This window comes from Corvus moneduloides, chromosome 23 (assembly GCF_009650955.1).
Source record: "Corvus moneduloides isolate bCorMon1 chromosome 23, bCorMon1.pri, whole genome shotgun sequence".
Taxonomy (NCBI): domain Eukaryota; kingdom Metazoa; phylum Chordata; class Aves; order Passeriformes; family Corvidae; genus Corvus; species Corvus moneduloides.
In genome coordinates, this window is record NC_045498.1 from 164,961 (window position 1) to 189,696 (window position 24,736).

General features: G+C 46.0%; 1 protein-coding gene across 42 annotated transcripts in view; it reads left to right on the top strand.

Annotated features, from left to right (window-relative positions):
* Positions 1-24,736, top strand: part of EPB41 (erythrocyte membrane protein band 4.1) — a 94,680-nt gene that overhangs the window by 49,220 nt on the left and 20,724 nt on the right. For 13 of the 42 annotated variants that reach the window (XM_032132671.1, XM_032132665.1, XM_032132645.1 and 10 more), the window contains exons 4-18: positions 674-778; positions 3,772-3,814; positions 5,727-5,802; positions 6,282-6,500; positions 8,725-8,812; positions 9,349-9,501; positions 10,311-10,408; positions 10,747-10,919; positions 12,443-12,559; positions 13,794-13,922; positions 16,720-16,925; positions 18,691-18,747; positions 18,859-18,903; positions 19,665-19,727; positions 22,701-22,880. In XM_032132671.1, the coding sequence (XP_031988562.1) occupies positions 674-778; positions 3,772-3,814; positions 5,727-5,802; positions 6,282-6,500; positions 8,725-8,812; positions 9,349-9,501; positions 10,311-10,408; positions 10,747-10,919; positions 12,443-12,559; positions 13,794-13,922; positions 16,720-16,925; positions 18,691-18,747; positions 18,859-18,903; positions 19,665-19,727; positions 22,701-22,880 (1,752 nt within the window). Of the gene's footprint in view, positions 1-673; positions 779-3,771; positions 3,815-5,726; positions 5,803-6,281; positions 6,501-8,724; positions 8,813-9,348; positions 9,502-10,310; positions 10,409-10,746; positions 10,920-12,442; positions 12,560-13,793; positions 13,923-15,114; positions 15,229-16,719; positions 16,926-18,690; positions 18,748-18,858; positions 18,904-19,664; positions 19,728-22,700; positions 22,881-24,736 lie in introns of all 42 variants that reach the window. The other 29 variants (XM_032132679.1, XM_032132649.1, XM_032132646.1 and 26 more) reach the window with 16 other exon arrangements.

A 24,736-nucleotide genomic window follows, 5' to 3' on the forward strand; every position in this document is an offset into this window, starting at 1 on the left:
CCTTGGGTCAGTTCACTTCTGCAGGATTTGGGGGAAAGAAAAAGAGGAAATAGGAATGCTCAAAGTGTATTTCTGGAGGCAGGAGGCCGTGTGCTGAGCAGCTTTGGGCACATGAGGCAGATGGGAGAAGCTGGTTTTCATCAGCAGATCAGGGTGATGGAAGGGCCACGGAAATCATGGGCTTTGGTTATGTGCTGCTGTCTTTTTTCTGAACCTAAGAAAAGTCAGGTTGTCTGTGAAGTGAATAGGTTGTAGCAGCAGTTTCATCTCTTGATCCACACCTGATTGTCGAGCAGCCAGGACCAGGGAGATTCCAGCACTGCAGATGTACCTTGGGAGGGAAAACCTGTACAGATCCTTGGTGTCTATGGAGCTGTGTTGGGAAGTCCAGCTTTGGGGGATTTTCAGACATGGAGCTGCTGGGAAGAGAGAGGCCCACTGTGGTTCCTGTTGCCTCTCCATGGAATTATTGTTTGGTGCCCTTTACTGTAAGGAGTCCTTGCTCTGAAACAGCCTGGAGATAGGAGATTTGATTTGGAGCTACCCAGGACCTTTTTTCCCCTTACTGATAGTGCACAGTGTGGTTTGATCCTATTCCCTTCCTCCCCTCTCCTGTGAACAAAGACAGACAAAACCCAACCCTGTCCTTCAGGATTTCTTTGTCTATTTGCAGAAACACGCCAAGGGACAGGATCTTCTTAAAAAAGTCTGCGACCACCTCAATCTGCTGGAAGAAGACTACTTTGGTTTGGCCATATGGGACACACCAACCTCCAGGGTAAGCAGCTGCTGGCCCTGAGGGGATTCAGCTCTTCCTGCATCATCTCCCCAGGGCAGGAAGTGGGGCATAAGCTCCTCTTCAAACTTGTTTTGTGTCCTCCCTAAATACGGATTGCGGGTCATCACACAGGAATAAATGGTGAATAAATGACTACAGGAGCGTGGATTTTAGTCAAAAAGCTATGTGAATCATAGAATGAATCCTAGTGAACTTGGGTCTTCACCTGGAGAAGTCATATTAGTTGACTGCAAGATGATGTCATTAAGTTATAAAGCTGCAGCTGAAGGAGTCAGGCTGCCCTGGCACTGGTGTCAGCATTGGGAAGGTCTGGTTGGAGCCATCCAGAGCATTTGGAGTTGAGCCTTTGCCCTGCAGAAGAACAGATGGGACTCTATACCAAAACTCCTACTCATGGTTTCAATTTAAGGTCTTTGTTTGATTTGACTCAAGCAGTGTCTTATCTTTTAAAACCTTGGTTACCCTGTAACTCAACAATTATTCAAGGTCTATTTCATAAAGCCAAAAATGAGATAATTGAAATTAAGGGCCCAATTCTATGTCCTTTAGACGGGTTATGTTGGTCCATATTCTGACTCTTTCTCTGCTTCACCTGCAGCAATCCCTGTAGCCAGGTGACTGACTGACAGATGTGTGTCATTAAATACTCTATAGTGTTTTATACACAGGCAAAATAACAACCAAAAATAACACTATTTGAGGCAGGCAGAACTCCCACTTGGGTTTGTTTTACAGTCTCTGGTGTCTTCCAATTTTCTTGGATGTGAAATGTGTTTCCATGTATATAACGTGGATATTTTTTACCCTCAGAGTTTGTTCTTGCAGAGGGAGAGGTAGGTGTACTTTTAGATCCAACTTAGAGCAAGAAGAGTTTAGCTGGAGCTCTGCTTCTTCTGCGTGTGCTGTGGGTAGCTTGCTGCTGCATTTGGATGTTAGGAAACATTCCTTCCTGGAAAGGGTTGTCAGGCCCTTGGCACAGGCTGCCCAAGGAAGTGGTGGAATCACTGTCCCTGGAAGTGATCAAAAGCATATAGATGTGGCATGTGCAGCCACGGCTTAGTGGTAGCCTTGGCAGTGCTAGAGAAATGATTGGACTTGGTGATCGTAGAGGGCTTTTCCTGAATGATTCCGTGGTCTCCCAGACCCTTGGACTTGCTCTTCTCACGTCCAGGCTTTTGGCATTGATTCTTCTGGAAGCAGAAGCATGTACCTCCTTCCCCCAAGCCATCCAGGGCCGAGAGGTTATGCATCTTTTTAACCATAGGGACTGAAAACAGATTGTTTTGTCAGGTCTGTGTCCCAGAGCTGGAATCTGGGGAAGATGAGGCCACTGTCCAGGGGTTGTTCAGCTCCAGTGTGGAGGAAGTTGGTTTGGTTTGCTCTGATGGGTGAAAACACCGTTATTTTTTTTTAATCTATCTGGTTATGTTTCAATGAACTTTGAAATCTGAAGCTCCATCTCTCTCCTGCTGTAACCTCAAACAAGACTTCCCCAGAGTTACTGATTCACAGGTAAAATGGTGTTAATAGGGTCCAAAGATGAGCTCTGGCACCTCACCTGAGCTGTGTGGAGCAGGTGGAGATACACGTGTGTATTCCTGGGTAGGGAGGGGTTGTAGGTGACATTTTCCACCTTGATATTTGGGGAATAAACCTTCCAAGGACCAGTAATTACCCACATGGACACAGCAGAGGGTGACAATGGGATTAGGAGGTTGTGACGGAGCAGCTGGTCACCATGGAGCAGCAAGGAGCTCATTGCCCTGAAAGGGAGGATTGTTTCCCACTGATTCATGACCCAGTGGGATAAAAGTGCTGTTAATTGCTGTTCCTATCATTGTCTGCTGGATCAGGCGGGGTGGGATGTATGACTGCACCCTGGGCTCACCCCAGTAACAAGCAGTTGTGGCACCAGCCCGGCCATGGAGATGCTCTGCTCTGAGCTGTGGCCCTAAAAAGAGGAAGCCTTCCTTTCAAATGGATTTTGTATCCCCACTTTTATATGTTAGAGCAGCAGGCATATAAAAAGAGGAGATTAAATGCAAGTATTGCTGTCTCCCTGCCATGAAGTTACATCTCCTTCTGGTCAGGAGAGATTAGCCTGGGGGATTCAATGAGTTAATTCCTTCACCTCGGGAGACCTGGACAGTCCAAATCCTGCTCAGAGCTGGTGAAAATGAAGAGGTGGTTAAATGTAGCCTCTCCAGGAGGGTTGTTAGCCCAGCGCCAGTGCCTGCAGCGGGACAGGCCCTGACCCCTGCAAAAGGGAAAGGCTCAGACCATGGAAAAAGCAGGAGTTGTGTTTTGAGGCTTACATTGCACCACCATCCCACAAAACCCCAAATTACAGAGGAGGGGGGAAAAAGATACATTTCTAAATTTGTAGCAGAGATAATTACTCGAAACTTGAGTCATAGTTAAATGAAGTTTATGTCACACTATAAAAAATTCCAGCCTTACTCAGGAATTGGGTGTTTTTACTCGTATTTCAGCAATTAGGTCGTTGAAAACTATAGCTAATAATAGAAAGTCTTGGTGATCTTTGATCTGAATAGGGTAAGTAAGGAGACAGGGTGCTTAAAATGAATGTATCTGTCCTATTTACCTATTTTTAAAGGTTCTGGAGAAAAAAAAAAGGTGTTGTACAAGTGCCCCTGGTAGCTGGATGTGGCCGTGGCCGTACCTGCCGCTCTGTTCTTGCAGCCCTAATATTCTGGTTTTTTTCCCCCTCTTGTTCCTCCAGCTTCCTTATGAGTCCCTGGTAGGTGAATGGTTGGAAATACACCCACTGAGACCACAGCCTGGAGTAAAAGTAGCGAAAAATGTACCATCTCTCCAGTTTCCATGGCTGCCTTTGTGTCAAATATTGTCTTTTTTTTTTTTTTTTTTTTGCTGTATTTTTAGCAATTTGCAGCTTTCTGTGGTGTTTCTGGAATGTCTGGTAAACTGTGAATGTTTTTATCCTCTTACAGACGTGGCTGGATCCTGCCAAAGAAATAAAAAAGCAGGTTCATGGTAAGTAGATTGAATTTATCATGTGTGGGGAGGTGTGGTTCCTCCCAGTGTGGCTTTGGTGAGCCATCCGGGGGGCCCAGGGATGGGGAGAGGTCAAGTGGGTGGCTAGCAGGGATCAGCACAAGTTCAAGCAGTCTGTGCATCCTTTCTCTCCTTCTTAAGGACTTAGGGATGCTCTAGATTTAGGAAAAAATGTAATTTCCGTGGTAAAACAGCTTGGGGTGTGTTCGCCTGAAGCAAAGCCACACTGTCTGTGCAGTGCTGAAGTGGGGATGTGCTCCTTGCTGGAGGATGGGAAAATGGGTGTCAGTGGGAACCACTGAAATCCCAAAGGAGATTGGGAGACCCCGAGCAGAATTTTATGGTGGAACAAGGTTTTTTATGGACTCTGAGGCTGGAATGAAAAATGGCTTGAGAAATACCAGCTCAAATACCAAATTGTATTTTAAGGTCTGCTAGCACTGAATTAGTTCAAGATGAGGACAGTGTCAAAATTAAATATGTTTTAGAGGCTTTTGTATTCTCTTGGGAGCAAGTCTGACTGCTTTGGAAGTAAAATACTGGTTTTGGGTAGGAAAATACTGTTTTACAGATGCTTTTGGTGGGAGGCCCAGGACAAAGTGTGTCATTAAGGCCAGATTAGGGGGGAAGCGCAGGGCTGTGGAGTAGGGAAAGCTCCTGGTCTTACCAGCTTCTCTTGCAATCAGTAGCAGGGTGCGTGTGAAGGGCAGGAGCTGCTCCATCCATAGAATTCATCCATGAGTGTAATGAACAGCAGCCTGCTGTGGAATCTGGCCCCCTGAGATGGGTTAAATGGCAAATTACTTGATTTTACTCAAAGTGAAGGTATTTTGCATGTACATATGAACATGTGGACACCAGTGTGGGGTGGTTTAGGTAACCTCTGCTCCCTTCAATGTCATCTTGGAATCACTTGTTTTGAACTGTGTGTGATGAAAACAACGTGCCTTGTGTTTAATCCCAGTTATGGCGTTGCATAAGAAGTAAATCCAGGAATGCTCCATTCCCCCTCTTCCCTGTGTGAGATTGGAATAAACCTCTGAGCGAGTTAAGCGCAGGGGTAGATCTTCTCTTTCTGAAATAAATCTTATTTCGAACTAGTGTTAAAGGGCACAGCAGGGGGAGATGTAACTATGAAAATCACTCAGGGCTGTTTTCTACTGGGAAATGGGATTATTTTCAAGGAGAAGGGAGAGTTACCTCTTCAGCTGTATCATCTGGGCTGTCCATACCACATATAATGCCAATTCTATGTGTGATTATGTGGATTCTGGCCCAGTTAATGTCTGTAATGGTGCTATACAAGGTTTGCAACAAGCTGTATTAAAGCAATTAGGTCTGGACTTGAAAAGCTCTTCCTATCCTGGTGCTTTCTGGCTTCACCCAGAGGTTGATGCTTGTGTTGGGCTGAGTTTAACCTGTGTCTGACCACCTGATCACAGTGCATTAGGCTGAGGAGTGACTTAGCACAGCCCTCCTCCAAATTTCAAAATTGGGTTGAGCAGTAAACCAGTCCTAATTCATTAGTTACATTCTGTGCCTGACCTCTCTCCATGAATTCCTTTTCAGTCAATGAAAAAACATGTCAGTCATTGAGCTTCTTAGCAAACAATTTAATTTTTGCCACAAGCTGTGGTTAATCCAGGTGAATTTCCCTGCCTTGCTTTTTTTTCTCCGGCTTTTCTTACCTCCTGTATATGAAGTCACATCTTACACTTACACGGATGTTAAGCTGCAGCCAGCTGTGAGAACGAGCGGTATCAAATCAGTGTTGCATCTGCTGAATTCTGAAGATCAGATTGGATTTTCCCAGCTTTTTTTTATATCAACTGACCATCACAAAGCTGTCCTGGTGTGTTTATTTTTCTCAAGCTCTCCCTTGTCATTGCAGGAGGCCCCTGGGATTTTACCTTCAATGTCAAGTTTTATCCGCCGGATCCGGCCCAGCTGACAGAGGACATCACCAGGTGAGTCCCCTGGGAATCCTACTGCCATATTCTTCTGAATATGGAATAGAAGTGTTTCATATTTGGGTGGTTTTGCCCTCCTTCAGCAAGGAGATCAGATGCCTTCACCTTTTGGAGGGGGTTTGGTTTGCTTTTAGAGGATGTGAGGATGCTCTCACTCGCCACTGGAGTCCATGTGTAAAGCAGTGTCATTTATAACCCTGCCATGTGTGTGTTTGTATAGAAAAGTAAATTCTTACCTTAGGTTTACCCAAAATCTTACCCAAGATTTTCTGGTCATAGTGTCCTTTACTCCCTTTGCAGAGTGGAGGTGACCTTGAATCCCCCAGTCCTCCATGCTGTTTACCTTGGGAATAAGTAAAAATTGGAAATGAGCATTGTTGTGTGTTCATCAGTGGCATAAAAACAGAGACTCTGATCCTCAAGTTAATAAATTTCTCCCTGTTCTCTGTGAATAGTATTTTCCTTTCTGCCCCCAGGTATTACCTGTGTCTGCAACTTAGACAGGACATCCTTACAGGGCGGCTGCCCTGCTCCTTTGCCACCTTGGCCCTGCTGGGTTCCTACACGGTCCAGTCAGAGTTGGGAGACTATGATCCTGATCTCCATGGTCCAGATTACATCAGTGAGTTCAAACTGGCCCCAAACCAGACAAAAGAGCTTGAAGAAAAGGTTATGGAGCTTCATAAAACATACAGGTAAGGTGTGGCAGCTGGAGGCCTTGTTCGTGCACAGCAACAGGAAATAAGGGAAATAATGGGATTTTCTGGTGTTTTCCCCACTTCCGTGAGATACAGAAAATCTGTGGATGTCCCATCTCTGGAAGCATCCAAGGCCAGGCTGGATGGGGCTTGGAGCAACCTGGGGTAGTGGAAGGTGTCCCTGCCCATGGCAGGGGTGGAACTGGATGATCTGTGAGGTCTCTTCCGATCCAGACCATTGTGTGATTCTGTGATGATTCTATGAACATCAGCTTTTAACAGAAGATCTAATACTTAGGATAAAATCTCTCTAGAAGCTGGAATTCTTTTTTCCTGCATGAAGAAGAAACTAAGTTTTTAGAAAGCACATGCAAAATCTTGCAATTATTTATTAACAAGTGCATTTTTCCCACAGAATAGCCATGAGAGTGGGGGTTAGTTCACGTGCAAATGTAAAATTGACTTGTTTTAACCTTGCACTTTGTCTTTTCTTAATATATTTCTTTGGGATCTGTGTAATTTTGGATTGTAGTTTGATCTCGTTTCTCTAGAGGCTACAGTTTCTCTCTAGGCTACAGTGTACACACCTACACACCGTAGCCTACAGCCTGTTTGGGATGTTCTTCTACCACATTTGATGAGTAACATTCATTTCCTAACGTGGAAGGATTCCAGGTGATCCAGGAATTACAAACCTGCAGTTACGTGTTTCATAGTGCAGCCATGACCTGGGCAGGGGTGTCTGGTTCAGGTAGGGTTGAACAACTCCTAGGAGTCCCCTTGGTATGAGATTCAAGGGTGACAGTAATTAACCTCTTCCTCATCTTATTTTGGGCACATCTTCCTTGAAGGGAAAAGAAGGAGCAAAGACAAGACTTTCTCACAGGCAGATGGGAACAAAAAACTGGAGCACAGTGGGAAGGGTGGATGTGGGCCCTGGCTGTGACCAGAGGTACAATTAACACCTCACTCAACCCTGCAAATCAATATTTTAAATTGATTCCCCTCCATTTACACTGAGAGGAGAGGAAATGAGGGAAAATAAGTACTGGGCCTCTGACAAGCTTCATAACTTGGAGTCAAAGGCTGTTGGCTATGCTAGAAGTGGTGGATCACAGTGCTGAATTATTCATGGCTTCATTAGAAGGAGGCTTCAGAAGGTATAAGATGTAGTTATATTTCATCTGTCTGCATGTGCAGGAGGAAGCAACACGTCCCTGTTTTATTTCTGGTCCATATTCTGTGAACATTAAACTTCAGAAGATTTTCAGTGGGAATCCTAGAATCATGGAATTGTTAAGGTTGTAAAAGACTTCGAAGACCATTGAGTCCAGCCATTTACCCAGCCCTTCTAAGCCTGTCACTAAACTATGTCCCCAAGTGTATCATCTATGTGTTTTTTGGACATTTCCAGGGAAATCTCTGCTAAACCATGCCCCAGCACTTGCTACTGTATTTGCAAAGCACAAGGCACATATCAAGATGGTGACTGCTCCTGGGGCCTTCCTACAAGATTGTCCTTACAGTGGACTTTGCCCCGTCTCTCACCACTCAAACCTCTGTTTACATCACACACAAGATGTATGTGAGCGCTCAGTAAGGAAGACATCAAAGGAGGGCAGAAAATGAAATGTATGCAGCTGAATCCTCTCCCAGCAGAGCTGTTAATGTACCACATACACCAGGAACTTATTAACAGGGACACTTCAAAAACGTTGATAATGGCCTCCATTATCAGGATGTCTTTGTTAAATTGTGCCCCTCCTGCAGACAGGGCACCATCTGTTCCCAGAAAACCCCATATTCATCTGGTCCCCCGACTGGAATCTCTGCTGAATGGTTTCAGCTGTCCATGTGTTTGGTTTGGAGAACAATAGCTGGGTTTGGGGAGGTCTGGAGGCAGCAGGTCTGGGGGGACAGGACCTGTCACCTTTTGCTCAGTTGGGTTTCTTATGCTGAATCAAGTTTCGTCACCTCACTGCTCTTCCTCACTTCATTCTCTAGTGTCTGTACAGCTTCACAGGAATAAAGTGCAGCCACGTTACTGGGATGTCTCAAACCACAAATTTGGGCAGTCAAGAGTGATTTAATAATTAGTCAGTTGGGCAAAAATTTGTTTGTATTGAAAGCAAAAGAAAATCTAAAGAATTTCATGAAGTCTGATCTGTCTCCTCTTAAAAACAGCAGTTTTGAGAATACCAAGCCCTTTCTTTTTCTGCAGATCCATGACTCCAGCCCAAGCAGACCTGGAATTTCTTGAGAATGCAAAAAAGCTGTCTATGTATGGAGTCGACCTTCACCAAGCCAAGGTGAGAGCCAGCGTGTGTGCACCTACCTGTGGATTTTGTAATTTGATTATCCTTCCCTTGCAGGAGCAAGTTTACCTGTTTCAGGAAACTCCTTTGGAAAGAGAGGAAGTATGGAAATGCAAACATACAACAGGAATGCCTCAAGCATTCCTGCAAGAGAAGTGATTCTTCCTGGTTTCTTATTTTTATATGTCACAGGAAACTTTCCAAAGCTCCTCGTATAGACAGGTCCTTGCTCTGAGTAACTTAGAATACAGTATATATTCCCTGCCACATGAGCCTCTGTGCTCCAGGAAATGCAGGATGGGCCCTAGATGAGCCCTTTGGGCAACCAGCAGAACAGGAGAGAGCAGCAGGAGGGAGGAGGTTGTCAGGAAAAGTGTGAACGAGAAGGGAGGCTGGCCGTGGAGCTGGGAGCTGGAGTCTGGGTGGTGGGGAGGTGATTTATGTGAAGACCAGAGAGATAATTTGGAAGGCAGCTGTTGGCATGAAACTCATAACCCTGACACTGCTTAAATCCTCATCTGCATTCCCAGGACTTGGAAGGAGTGGATATCACTCTGGGAGTCTGTTCCAGTGGCCTTCTTGTTTACAAAGATAAACTGAGAATCAACCGCTTCCCGTGGCCCAAAGTCCTGAAGATTTCCTACAAACGCAGCAGCTTCTTCATAAAGATTCGGCCGGGGGAGGTACGGCTGGCTGCTGCGGGCTCCTGCCGTGCTCTGCTTCCTTGTGTGTGTCCCTGGAATGGAGCGGGGAGGGCTCAGGCTCTTCCCTGCGTGAGCGTGTGACATCGGGGTGTCTGACCTCGGCTGGTGCCGAGCCCGGGCAGAGCTGGAGCTGCGGCCCAGCTGGTGACAGTGTAACCAGCTGGTGACATCCAGCACCACCTCCTGGCATCCCCGGGTATTCCCAGCATCCAGGGAAACGCGTGGGAGGTTGACAGCTGAAACTGGGGCAGCGCTAACTACTTTTTTTGGAAACAGGGCAAGACAATGGCTCTTTGTCTTGCTTTCATTCAAAGAAAATAATTAAATATTAGAATGAGCTTTTCACCTAAGTGCAGGAGACAGGGAAAGGATGCATTGATGCTACCTCTCATGAATGGGGAAATCCCTGGAGCAGCCTGGCTTCATCAGGGAGAGAGGCTACAATGGGGATCCACCTCTCTCCTCTTCTTCCTCCTTCTGCCATGACCCGGCCTCGCAGGGAGGTCAGTGTTTGACCCCAGCCCACAGCTGGGTGGTGTGACAGGGAGGAATAAATGATCTGACTGGCTGCAAAACCTGCGGCATGTTCCTCTGCAAATCCCGGTCCATCCTGAGGGATGCCCAGACTAGTGCCCAAAGCCCTCTCTTTCCTCTGACCTGAGATCCTGCTGCACGTTGCAGGGCAAGTTCAGCAGTTTGTGCCACAGCAGAACAGGGTGGTGGGCTGGGGACTGGGCTCCTGTCACATTTATTTCCTGCTATACCTAAATAACTGATATTTTCCACAGCAAGAACAGTATGAAAGTACAATTGGGTTCAAGCTACCAAGTTACCGGGCAGCAAAGAAGCTGTGGAAAGTATGTGTTGAACATCACACCTTCTTCAGGTGGGTTTTCTGAACAATAGCCTCACCTTGAGTAACTTAGTGCTTGAATTTAACTATTGAAAATGAATATTGTTCTTTAGAGTTTTGGAAAAATTAGGTGAAATGGTTGCAGGGACTGTAGGTGTTTATTTTGCAGTAAATTTTAAGCAAGTTCTGCTTTTCAAGACTCATAAGACAGAGATCTTTGGGTCATGTAGATGTGAGACATTATTAGTACGTGCATTTTCTTGGCTGGGTGGATGCAAGGGATTCCTTTAATGTATATTTTAATTCCTCTTCACATGCCCCTTCCTCGCCCTGGAGGTGTGATTTTTAAATGGTGTGTGTGTGTCTTTCAGGCTGACTTCCACCGAGGCCATCCCGAAGAGCAGGTTCCTGGCGCTGGGCTCCAAGTTCCGCTACAGCGGCCGGACGCAGGCGCAGACGCGGCAGGCGAGTGCCCTGATCGACCGGCCCGCGCCCCAGTTCGAGCGCACGGCCAGCAAGAGAGCATCCAGGAGCCTCGATGGAGGTGAGTGAGTCCCTGCTGCATCTTCTCTCTCCCTTCTGGAATCACTAGGATGCTGAATTACTCCTTAAGGAACACCTGGATTCCCTGCTGTACAAAAATGGAGGCGTAACTTGTACTGTACTGTAGTACAAGACCTTGTTCCCACCCCTTACATATTTAGGAATTATGTGCCTGTACTGAGACTGAATTGATGCTCAGTTGGTTAGAGCAGGGTGCTGATAACATCAAAGGGATGGATTTGTTCCCCATATAGGTCCTTCACTTAAGAGGTGGACTCGATGATCCTTGTGGGTCCCTTCCAACTCAGAAAATTCTGTTTCATCACACAACCTTCATTCACATCAACAAAACCAACCAACCAAAACAAAAATTCCCCCTACAAAAACCATAACAGCATCATCACAACACAGAACAAAAGTGGACAGTTTACACCAAATCCCTTGTCCCTTCAGCACAATCACAAGAAGAATTCTCCACGATTGTTCCACTCTCTAACATTGTTCAGTACTTTTTCCCATTACCTCTCCCAGTTTTTATCTCAATATCACAGCAGTGTGAGGGCTGTTACGGGTAAATGAACGTCATCTCAGCCAGACCCAATACAAAAATGCAAGCCAAGGGTGGTCCCAGCAGAACTCACTGATGAAAAGAATGTAGCTGGGTGCTGAAGGCTTATGGCAAAGTTCTGTTTGTAACGATATTTCTTCATTCAATCTCAAAGCATTTTCCTTTAGAAAATCGGGAATTAAGCCATTCTGTTTGTTTTGTTTAATGTAACTTCTTAAATTCCATAGTTTTACATGAGGGGGAGATTTTTTGCCACGATGGAAACTTTTCTGGTGTCTCTTAAAGCGATGCTCAGGTTGGAGTTGAGGTGTGTCAGTCAGATGGGCTCATCCCTGAGATTTTTAAAAGAGATGGATAGCAGTAGAGGAGATGAGGCATGGAAAAGGGAGTGCCTAAGTTTGATCCATGTGACCTGTATCACAGGGTGTTAAGATCCAGGGAAAGAGTATCATCCCTGTGCACTGTGAGGATCCAGGGAAAGAGGAGCATCCCTGTGCACCACGGACACCTGATGGAGCAGGGACCGTGTCGCTTCGAGCCCTGAATTTGTGCTGCAGCCTGGGGGCACCAGGGCTGCCCAGCACCCCATGGCCAGCAGCAGCCAGGCTGTCCCTGCTCCTGGGCTCAGTGACATCCTGAGCCTGGGCTTTGTGCCTCAGAACTGGAGGGAAGGGATGGTTCAAGCTTCATAAAGCAAATCCAAATTCCAGCTTCCCTGTGGTCTGGGCATGTGAAGTTCCTCAGGCACGGGGCACAGCAGCGAGGGGACTGGTGCTGCTGGTTTCCCCTCGCTCATGCCATTGACCTCAGATGAGTAGAGAAATCGCAGCTGCAGTGCTACACCTGGATGTCAGAGCTTGGAAAAGAGCCAGCCTGGGAATGTGACACTCCTGCCCCCGTTGATGTCTGCGCCTTTGCTGTGCGGGAGGTCGTTAATGTGTGCCCCATTTCTTCAGCTAAACGTGCGACTCAAAAGGTTGAGTTCAGAACCGTAGAGGAAGAGAAGCAGAAGGAGGTGGTGGTGGTTGAGGTTCCTGAACCAAAACCTGCGGATCAGATCCGAGAGAAGCCAGGTATAGCTGTGGTGGTGGCTGAAACTCTCTGCAGTGCCTTTCCTATCCTCTACATGCTTGTTCCTGACAATTCCAAGTTTCACCAAATCTGGTGGCTTTCTCTTTTCATTTCTTTGCAAGAAGAGTTTTGCAGTGAGGTGACACAGCCCAGCTCTGGGAGACTCCTTAAATTTCCACTTTGCACCTCATTAGACCATAATTCTTGTGGGGAGGTAGGGAAAAGATTAGGATGTGCTGGCACTCGAGAACTCTCTTGTTAAATTTGGGTAGTTTTGTATATATGGATTTGAAAACTTTAAAGTTTGATCTTGAAACATCTTGTGAAGCTTCTGAAATTCTTCATCCCAGGACCTCCTTGCCGTTTTGGGTTGGGGTTTTTTTGGGGTTTGAGAAATGCTACCCATTTTACTCTGTGGAGCTTGTATTTCTCTTAGGATAGGTACTATTAATAAATATGAATGTCCTTATGAGGTGTGTAGGTACAACAGCAGATTTGAATATTCGTATCACAGCAGCAGTGTTGCAAATATTGCAGTCTTCATCACTTGGGTAGCGACCACCTGTGGTGTGTTAGGGCTGCATATAATTCGCATGCAAATGATTCGGGTACCCTCCTCCCACCCAGAATTTTTTACGGCGTACTTTTGACTGCATTACTGCTTTTCTAGTATCTAGATCAAGTTTTCATGAGGTGTGGCAAACTTCCCCACCATGGGCATTCCTTGAATCCTCACTAATCAGCATCTCCTGGTGGAGAAAGCCCGGTGCTGTAAAAGCAGAAGATGGGGAATTTCAGACACCAGGGTAGATTAGAAGTTCATCACTCAAATATGTTCAATTAAAAATGCTAGGTTTTAGATAGGATTTTATCTGGATGTGTTTTTCCTGGATTTTGCCAGCCGGCACCTGCCTCCCTCCAGACTTTGTGGGCAGAGCCCTTCCTAGTTCCACGCTCAAGAGCTGTTCATGTGTCCCACGTCTCCCTTCCTGGGCAAGGAGCCCATAAAGCTTATTTTTGTGTTCTTTTCTCCTCTCATCCAATACACTGTTGGGTCTGACAGCATTAGAAAGACTGACACACAGTTCCATGGTGGGAAATTACTATTGAGCTGCCTCCAAACCTCCTTGCTTGTTCCCAGCTACGGAGAAGGATCTCCTCTCTCCTTGCTGTGGTGACCGTTGCGGGTCTGTGCGGGTCCCCACCCCCCATTAACACCTGCAAACCTCTTTCTAGCCAAACACACTCTTGAAACTTTTGAAATGAAACCCATTGCAGAGGAGGAAGAGGAGGAGGAGAAGGTAGAGGTGGTTAAGGTTCCTGTTGTCAAGCCAAAGTCAGCGGAGCTGGTGCAGCCGCGGTCAGGTACAGCCGCAGTGGTGTTTGGCAGCGGTGGCTCCTGTGCTGTTGCTGCTGGGGTGAAGTGATGCAGTGCTGTAGGACAGAGGTTACACTGGTTGTGGTGCTGTTTGTTGACACTGAAATCACCCCGGCTTGCCGTGTGCTGCTTTTCAGGTGCTCTGGGTGCAGTGAGGGGGTGCCGTGCCCTGGCTGTGTGTGCAAATGAGTGTGCAGTGGCCTCTTAATGCTCCTCCAATACTGTCCCTTCTTGTGAGGTTTGTTCCCCTGAGCTGTAGGAACGTGCAGTGCCTGGAAATCAGGTTACGAGATCTGGGACTGCTGGAGGTCACCTATATTCCACTTAATTTCTTCGCTAGGGAGCTGCTACTTCCCTAGTTGGGGAACGATGTCAGAACAACATTGCTGCTGCAGATTCATATTAATCATAATTAAAAGTAGAGTTGATTATTTTTTATCAGGAAGAGGAAGTTGAAGCCATAGAGGGAGGTAACTGGGAACATCCCGTGTTTCCTTGGTTAGTATGAAAACCACTGGAGGATGGTCATGGCCCCAAGGCTGCCAGAGCTCCAGGAACATTTGGACACCGCTTTCAGGCACCAGGTGGGATGTCCTGTGCAGGACCAGGAGTTGGACTTGATGATCCCTGTGGGTCTCTTCCAACTCCGCAGATTCTGTGATTCTATATTCCATGGGATGTATGGCAGCAGATGGAACATCAGCTGGTTCCAGACCCGAACACATCCAGGGCTCTCGTGCTGGAGCTGCCCCTTCTCATCAACCTCCTGCACTTTTCTTCATCCTGGCTTTTCTGCTCCCAGTAGGGACTGTTGGTGAGGTGATGGTGATCAGTCATAGAATTCTGGAATGGTTTGGGTTGGAAGGGACCTTAAGGATCATCCAGTTCCAGCCTATGTTTTATATCTCGTATTTTGGGGCAGTGCTTTTTACTGTGTTTAAATCATGTGTCAAAATAGCCAAAGGTGGTTAATCAGGAAAATGTAACTAAAATACAGTTCTGGCAGCCCAGAACTCATTGTTGGATGGCACAGGAAAAGCTTGGTGTCTGTTACCATTTTTCCTACATGTCTTGATGCTCTGGGAGAGCAGCAAGAGAGGTGGCCCTGCGGATTTACTGGTGGCAATATTGCTGCTTCCTCTTTAAGGTGGCATTTTAACACATCCGTAACTTTTTTAGCCAAACGTGATCTTGGCAGTATTGAGATAAGCCCAATTGAAGAGGAGGAGGAGGAGGAGGAGGAAGAGAAAATGATGGTGGTGAGAGAACTAGAACCGTTCCCGAAGGAGTCAGGTACCACCTCAATGACAGCTTTGCACTCCCAGCATCCTCCTCATCCCGGCCATCCCTGCCATCTCACCTCTGTACAACCTTCCCAGCAGCTGTCACTGCTTCCGTGACATAAATACACTGGGACACAGCACCGACTGTCCTTCGAAGAGGCCAACACAGTGTCTGGGTCACAGAAATGAACTGCTGTGCTGAGGAGCAGGGAGAGAGTGGAGCTGGCAGTGGTGGGGTGGGTTTTAAGGTTGCTTACAACAGGATGTGGTGTCCAGGAGTTTGTCTTGAAAGTGTAATTCCAATCTCTGGAAGCTCAGGTTCTTTTTTTCCCCTCCACCTTGTACATTTTTGGCCATGTGGATACTTTATGCTCTCTGTGTTTTATTAAGACACAGATGAGATGTTGTTACCTTTTCAGTACAACGGGAGTTCTTACTAAGAAGTTGCTTGAAATTACAATTTTTATTTTAACACCAAATTTTCTAGTGTCTTTGACTGACTGGCTGGACACAAGTGACCTCCTGTTGGCCGGAATAGGATACACAGTATGATCCTGCTGCAGACTGTGGCTTTGGGAATGTGAGACCACGTCAAAGATAATATTTTATGTGACAGGGTATCATTTTAGTGAAACATCCCTAAAAACCAACATCAGGAGAACCAAATAGCTTATTGTATCCCTAGGTACACACAGGAAATTAATTTGGGCTTGCTTTGTCATGCAGCTCTGGCTTGAATATTTCCTTGGGGTCAGGCAACTACCTGGCAAATCAGGAATTGAAAGAAATGAGTAGGCAGTTGATTTTATGTGGACCTAGTGCTTGTATTTATGACTGTCATCCTCTGAAAAGATGATTTTTGGCAGCATGCTGTTCATTTCTGCACTGTCACTGGCCTGGAGGTGCTGGGTATCTTCCCACCGCACTGCCGTGAAGATACCCGGTTCAGACACGCAGCCCCAGCCTGCCTTGAAACCCACCGGGAAGTTGCTGACAAGGTTTCTAGAGCAATGCTTGTTGATTATTTTTTGGGGAGAGAGAGGAAAGCCTGTGTTTTCTCTTCCAGAAGCCATCTGTTTCTGGTTGAGGAGATGCCCATGAGTACAGAACTCCTCATGCTGTGTCTTTTCTAGTTGCATTGGAGTGGAGTCTGTGTCAGTTGTGTGTGAAGGACCCAGAAATCCATGGCACAATGTCAAAAATAGATTTGCCTTTCTGGTGTGGCTTCTCTGCAGAGTGCAAGCTTGCTTTTTGTAAACCATATGGTGTGGGGTTTTATTTGATTTTATTTTAAACCATAGGGAAAATAATCTCAACTCTCCCGTACTAAACGCACAAGCTGCTTTGCTCAACATCTTTATTTCTTTTCCCTTTTCTTTTGTCCTCCTCCTCCTTCTCCCTTTCTTTTTAAATGACAGCACTGTAATTTGGAAAGACTTTGCATAGTGCTTTGAAAAATTACCTGCTCTGAACCTTGTCCCTGTCTGTCCCCCATCCTCAGCAGTGGCCGTGATAACCCCAGAGCGGAGTCCCCGGCCCACCTCAGCCCCGGCCATCGCTCAGAGCCACCCCGCAGAGCCAGCCCCAGCTAAGCCTGACGTGAAGGACGTGGCCACATCTAAAGTAGGGAAGGAAACAGCAAAACTTGATGTGAGACGTGAAGAATTTCCACCGGAGAAAGCCAAGGAGCCAGTGGATGCCTCAAGGGTAGGTCAGAGCAGAGTCTCTTGGGAAGAGCCAGGCTGGAGCATCACTTGAGAAGCCACCCCAAAGCAGGAGCTCTGTCCTGGGAGACGAGGGGTTTATCCCTCTCCCAGGTGTTGCGTTGGAGCAGGCATGGGGGTCTGGGTGCCAGGGAAATCCCAGCCCTGGCATTCCAGGTAGAAGAAGGAGCTCCAGGGCAGACGGGTTTTGGTGGTTGTAGTCAAAGCAAGTGCAGCCTGCTGATAGATGGTTAAAAACACTGGCAAAAGCTGCACGTGGTCATGGAACTGGAGTTCAGGGCTTACCCGTGGTCAGGCTGTACCCCCCGATTCCTGGTATGACAGCAGGAGGGAATTCAGTGAAATCAGTGATAATGGATCTGGTCTGCAGCTCAGCGCCAGAATGTTTTTCACATTGATAGGCTTTTGCTGGGAGAGCTGGTAATACAGTGCTGCAAACTGGACTAAAACTTTAGTTGAAAATGACACTGGTGAGACCTTGGGGAGTTTATTGTTTAAATTCAGTACTTTTAACCATTATTTGATCTTTCTACAAGTGCCTGAGGTCTTTGCTGGGGTTGATATGTGTGTGCTGTTCTAATAAGTTGAAATAATGTGCAAAATTATTGTTGATACTACAGTGTCCTTAATATTCTGCAGATCTTACTGACTTATTGAAACCTTGCAGTGGTGCACCAGAAGTGTTTGCCTTGAGACCCAATTTTCACATTACTCCAAAATTTAGCTGCTCTCAGCATTGCTGGAGCCACATATTCTATAACATATCACACAGTGGGTCTTGTGTGAACATCTCCAGGGAAGATTCCTATTAATTAAGGTTGGGAGAGGAAGGTGAAGAAAGGGCAGTTGCTTCAAAAAATCCCATGGCCTGTGTGAACAGTAGTTTTTAAATGAAAATGCTGAAGGGAACTTCAGGCTGTCACTGTTGGGTGGGAATCGGAGCACAGAATTTCTGCCCTGCTGTTCCTGCCCAGCTGCTCCCCCTCCCTCATGTTACACTGAGAACGAGGAAATTTTACTTATCCCATCTCACTTATTACAGGTTTTTTCCTAAATGCTTAAACATTGGATTTTTTTCCCCCTTTAAATATAGATGTGGGAGGAAATTGTGGATTTAAACGTGCCAAATTTACTGTTTCTCCAATGGAGCTGCATCACTTCTTTTAACACCCACTGATGCTTTTGCCTTCAGAGTCCTTTGCAATCCAGTTTCCCTAAAATACTTCCCTTAGAGTGTTAAGACAATCTTGGCTCTCTACTTATGGACAGGAAAGAACTTAATTTGTGATGTTAGGCTTGGTTTTGTAGCTATGCCTGTTCTTACTGCCTCTGCCAACATAATACCTGTGATATAACCAATAATTTCTGGGTTTGGGAAGGTCTGTGTTAATTTGAGCATGTTGCTTTGTTTGGATTTTCACTGGGAGATCCAGCTGCAAACGCCATTTGAAAACATTGCCTGGCCAAGCTAATGCAAGTGGGAAGCCCTTCTTCAGAAGCACTGGAGAGCACTGGTTTCAAATACAAATAATTCTCAACCTGGAGGAATTATTTAACATGCTGTTGACTAACAGAGTGCTGGGGAGCTGCCGTGTCATTAACCCCTGCCCAGGGCTGCATGTTGGTTTTTGCATGTTCCCCCAGCACTTCAAAACCAACTTTATGCAGCCGTGTTTGGAAACTAAATGGTTTCTTGAAACAAATCTACTAACGAGAAATGTTTTTACCAATTTATTTCTTAAATGTAGGTGAGGAAAACACACATTGAGGTCACAGTCCCCACCACGAATGGTGCCCAGCCCCAGGTTTGTGCTAATAATTCAGTTTAGGTTGTTCACACTTTTTTTTTTCCAAGGTTCAACGTAGTTAAATGAACCAACAACTCTTTTTTTTTTTTTTTTATCACTGCCCAACAGCAGCAGCCTGCAGAAAAAGAGGAAGAGCTGATAAGAATGAGGAAGGTTAGCCATTTTACCCTTTCACTAGCCAAATTTGCCATGTCATTCATGCATCTGTAACCTGTTTAAAAAGACAATGCTCCAATTTCTTCATGGGCTTTAGGTTGGGGTGTTGATTTTCTTTAAACTAGCAAATACTTGATTTGGAAATTAATACCTTTTTGTACCATAGACAACCTGATGGCTAAAATTATGCATGTTGAATGTTCAAAAGAAACACGCTTGGTTTGATTTATGAAATTTCTTCTCTGTAACAAACTTAGTTAGAAACTAAATGTAGCCTGCATTGCAGGAAATGCAAAAAAAAAAACCATACCAGGAGAAAGCTTTTTTGGTATTGATTAAGTAATAGGGAAACATCCAAGATGGGAAAGTGGTTAAGGTGCAGTTGCTGTGCACTTCGGGACCTCGTGAAAATGCCATCAAGCAGTGCAGCCTCAAACCCAAGGGTGGGCCTGCATCTCTCAGGAATGTGGTGCGGTGACTGTTCGAGGCTTCCACAGAAAACCAGGAATTGTCTCTTTGTGGCCAGAGCCAAGGCCCCCTGGGAGCTGTCTCTTTAAAGGACTCATTGCATCTCCCATTCTCCATGTGCCAGACCCCATTCCCAGCGGGAATTCCCACCCCACGCTGCCACAGCGCTGCACTTCCAACCTTAAGTTAACTTTTTAATTTGCCAATTTATCGATCCCGCAAGACCAACATTTTAATTTTTTGTGCTTTTTTTGTTTGTTTTGTTTTCCCCTTTTCTTTCATTTTCACAGAAGAGATCAAAGAGGCTAGATGGTGAAAACATTTATATCAGGCATAGCAATTTAATGTTGGAGGTTTGTATGAACTCAAAGCTTTTTTTTGAGTTGCATTTGCTAAACCTTCTGCATCTGCGCTGAACTTCTTCCTCGTCTGCTGCTGCCTTTGTTTTTGCATGCTCTTGCATGAAAGACCTTTTGATTTGATTTGATTTGATTTTTTAATTGTGCTTCTGCATGGTGACAGTAAACATGATGATGTGCAGGCCTTCTTCCTTCTTCCTCTTCTGACTTTCATTCTCTCATACCTACCCAAAATACATGATTGGCAGTGCTCAGATCTGTTCTGGGATCCGCTGGCTGCTCAGGGGGTCATGGATTGTAATGGGGGGCTCACGGACCAGATTTTCACTGCTTGAAACAAATTATTTTCCTAGGGGAAAAGTCAGTCTGTGAAAATACAAAATTCAGGATGAGCTGCAGGTGAAATTGGAACAGATTGCCCAGAGCAGCTGTGGCTGCCCCATCCCTGGAGGTGTCCCAAGGCCAGGTTGGATGGGGTTTGGAGCACCTGGGATAGTGGAAGGTGTCCCTGCCCATGGCAGGGGGAGAATGGGATGGGCTTTAAGTTCCCTTCCAACCCAAACCATTCCAGGATTCCGTGAAATTGTCAACTCTGTGATGTCCAGGCCACCACAATGTCCATGTTGCTTCAGGCAGGAGGGATCCTTTTGGATGCTGCAGTGGTGTTTACAGCTTTTCCATCCTCCTCCCAGCCCTTCCTGGCCTTGAACCGCCTCACCACCCCTGGGCCTCATCCTACCTCAGTGCCAGGTCCCTGTGGATCTGACAGAGAGGCTCAGTGGTCACCGGTGGCTCATCCTTCCACATTACAGCTCTTCCCTTTGGATTTGGGAGCCCTTTGCACTTGCTTTCACCCAAGCTCAGTCTCAGAACAGACCATGCCAATCATATATTTTATTTTTTTTAATACACTCTGTTATGGCAGATGTTTTGTGGCTTCTGATACTCTGGTCCTGTGTAATGTGTTTCTACTCAAACTTGCAGCACCAGCAGCTTATAGAGTTTCCCTGGTGGTATCTCTTGAAAGTGGAGTGTATTAACTGCATTCTCCTCATCAGAATGTTCAAAGTTTTGCAGCTTCTGTGTGGGTTTCTTTGGAGAGGTTTTTTTTTTTTTTTTTTTTTGTTTTTGTTTTTTTTTTTGGTCTTTTTTTTTTGACTGCTACTACATAGAGCTTTGAGTCACAAGTGAAGGGTCTGCACATGATAGGCAGAGTTCGGCCACTGCCAGAGCGCTCTGAAGACCGTGCCTGTTGCTTTTTCACCCAACTCAAACAGCTCCAATTCCCCAACCTCAAAGAGAGCTTTGTCATTGCTTCTAACCCCCTTTTTCCTGTCAGTGCAATACTTGCCTCTGAGCCCTTTCCCTCCCCACTCCCCTTCCCACAGTTCTGTTGCAGGTGCTCCAGCCCTCCCCTACAACTGGGCTGACCCCCTTTACTCCCTTATTTTTTTAATCCATGCACTTGGCAGATCAGATATTTTCCTGGCAGACATCACCCTCCTGAAGCTGCCTGTTGTTCTTACTGAAAGCCTTTTAATGCTCCACGTGCTCCGGGTTCCTGCAGAAAGGGCAAAACAGGAGGAAAAGGGTGATGCTGAGCAAGCTGGTTCCTCAAGGTGCTCCCCAGACCCAGCTCCACGTAGCTCCTCGTGGCTTTGGCTCCTCTGCCAGCCCTCCCAGGCCCTGCTCCTGCACAGTGCTGGAAAGCCAAGGTGGTCCTTCTCTCTTCTCTGAGCCAGGAGCAGCTGTGGGGTTCTTGGATCAGCCAGGGATTTACCCCAGAGTCCACAGCAGACTCATTTCTGCTTTCTTCTCCTACCTAACAGGCGCCTGCCTTGTACTTTCATCTAGGATGGAAGCCAAAATTTGTTATTTTCCCCCCAGAACTGTGCCAAAAAGAGTAAATATTGTTAAAGAGGCATTTGGGGTCTAGCTCTGTGGAGGGAGGGTGTTGTGTTCTGGGTGAGCGGCAGGAATGAAGATCTTTGGGAAGGCCCCTCCTTTAGGGCTGTGTTTGCTGTCCCATCTTCTGAAATCGATGGGCTGAGTAACAGCTAAAAGCACAAAACCAATGAAATTTCCCGGCGATGCTTTCACTGATCTTGATTTCCCCCTTTCTTGGTACTTTTTGGCCCTGTCCAGAAAAGTTGTTGTTTGGCTTATGCAAAAGCTTTCTTTTCTACAACCTCTGGTTTGCATGCAAGGAAGAACTACTTTCAACAAGTTGACTTGCCTTGAAGTCTGTGTGTTTATGCTGTAAACTGGCATCAAAGAGTAAAAACATGACCTTTTCCAGATGAAAAATTTTAGCAGGAGTTTCTTGATTGATCGAGCATAAAATAAATTTTCTGTTTGATTTTTTTTTCCAAAAAAATCATCTCATCTTCATTTCTGGAGTCTAAAACCTCCTATGGTAGCTCCTGGAGGAATGAGATGAGAGGGAGAAGAAAAATGCTAATGGGGATATTCTAGAAGCAAAGATAATTCCTGCTAGGATAAAAGAGAAACAGTTATGAAGACAGTAAATAAAATTGGGAAAACATTTTCTTGATCATTAATTGTATTGATACCTGGAAATACTCAGGCTAGCAGAGGGAAAAGAAAGCAAACCCACACAGTTTAAAGATGTTAATTTAAATAACCCAAACAAACCTAGTCTGGCAACTTTAAAGAATCCTGTTTGGGGAAAATCCATGAGTTTCCAGCTCAGCTGTCATCTGGTTTGGTGTAGCTTGAGATGAACCAATGGCATCTCCCGCTCCTGGAGGAGACCCCGTTCCGTGATTGCTGTTTATCCCAATTAATCCAAGAGGAGGAGAGAGGATGCTCCCTTTGTGTGTTTGCAGTGTGAGCACAGTTTGGGAAGTTGGCAGCAGCTCTGCTGAGCGCAGCTTTGCTAAGCACAGCTTAGGCAGTCCCAAGCCTCTCTGTGTCCCCTCACTTACCCTGTCCTTTTGCTGATAGGATCTAGATAAGACCCAGGAAGAAATAAAGAAGCACCATGCCAACATCAGTGAGTTGAAGAAGAACTTCATGGAGTCCGTCCCGGAGCCTCGGCCGAGTGAGTGGGACAAGCGTTTGTCCACTCACTCCCCTTTCCGAAGCCTCAACGTCAACGGGCAGATTCCCACGGGAGTGGATGGAGTGAGTACCTCGGCACAGGGTGTCCAAGGGGCAGCTTTGCAGTGTGGGGTTCAGCCTCAGCTCCCCTTAGCTTCTGCTTATTTTGAATTGTAACAGTTAGTAGTGACTTGTAACATGCAGAATGTTCTCTGAGAGAATCAAAGCTTTAGTCACAGTGTCATAAAAATCTGATTTTTTGGTAGAGAAGGATATAAGAATCCCTTAACTGGCATTGAAGTATTGCTGTCAGTGTGATGCTAGAGAGCACTTCCCGTGGCTGATTCGGGGACTGGCTCATTCCTGGATCTCCCCAAAATGTGGAAAAATCCCTGGCAAGCCAGAGATCCAAAGACCTAAATTATTACTTCAGAGGTAATATTGCAGATAACTCAGTGGAGAAGCACTGGGTTATCTGCAATGGGATGGGCTGATTTTTCCAAATTCACTTTATTCTCCACTTAATCTGGTGTGTCATTGGGTTTAGACTTGCATTAGGAACTCCAGGTGGTGATCTGCTGTGGAGGCTTCGAGAAGACTCCTTGGGTGGCCACAGCAGGGCTGTTCAAACATGATAGGAATCTCCCTCCTTCCAGGAACTGTATGTTAGTAACCACATACACTCACAGTTTCTCAGCTAATTTCCTTAAAAAGGTAATTTTTCAAGGAAAAACCAGTAACCAACTGGTTTCTTCTTGGCTAACAGACACCTCTGTGTCATATTGGTGATAACTGGCTCAGATTTGGAGCTTGTGAGTAAAACTGTAGTTAGTGCCTGTGGTAATCAGTCTTTTAAGTAGTAAATGCAATTTTTTATTGCAACAGAGAAATTGCATCCTGACTGCAAGTAGGGGCAATTGAAGACTCTCCTGGTTGAATGCCCAGTTTTTCCCTTTCTGTCCCACAGCCCTGCAGATGAACTAGTATTTAATCTTCAAACAAGGCAGATACTTATTAATCAGGAAATAATCTTGCAGTGGATGGAGGGTTATTGGAACACATACAAGGGCTTTAACACCAAGTTTACTACAGGCTCCTCAAAGCTCGGAGTAAAGCCAGGACAGCTAAAGGGCTTTTTTTGCCTGCTAGAAAAATGAGATCCCCAAAATGAACTTAGTCAGGGTTGGTTGTTAGAGAATCTCAGAATGGTTTGGGTTGGAAGGGAATTTAAAGCCACTCCCTGCCATGGGCAGGAACCCCTTCCTCTGTCCCAGGCTGCTCCAAGCCTTGTCCAACCTGGCCTTGGACACTTCCAGGGATCCAGGGGCAGCCACAGCTGCTCTGGGCAATCTATCATTGGGATTACCCTGTTTAACATATGGATGGACTTTGCCCTCTTGCTGAGCCTCAGCATAGGTTCCCCAGGAGTGTGGGTGGCAGAGCTCTGCTCACAGTGCCACGTGGGTTTTGGGGTGTGGGTGGGATAGAGCAGAGGCTCTCAAGCTCCACAAATTCAGTTCAACAATGTTATTCTTGGTTTTTATGAAGAACTTCTTGCAGGGTGACCACACTGAGATCTTGGAGGGCTGCTGGTCACCGTAACTGGATGGTGTGGGCTTGTCCCACCTAAGGCTGCAGTGGGTCTGCTGCACTGCAAGAATTGGTGTCAGCCCAGGATTTGCATTTCTGGAAATTTCTTCGTAATCTGGTCCTCTTTGAAGTGATCTCACTTGGAGGTGGCCATGTCCTGCTATGAACTTCCAGAAATGCATCTTCCCCAGGCACTGACTGGGGAGAAAGTTTTCCCTCACCTGCATGTGTTGAAGGATCATAAATCAGATGGTAATTTAAGGATGGTAAATCATTGTGCAAAGCCATTGCTCCTGTTCATGGTGGTACCTTCACCCTGCCTTAGTGGCCAAAGGGTTTTTTGCCAGGGG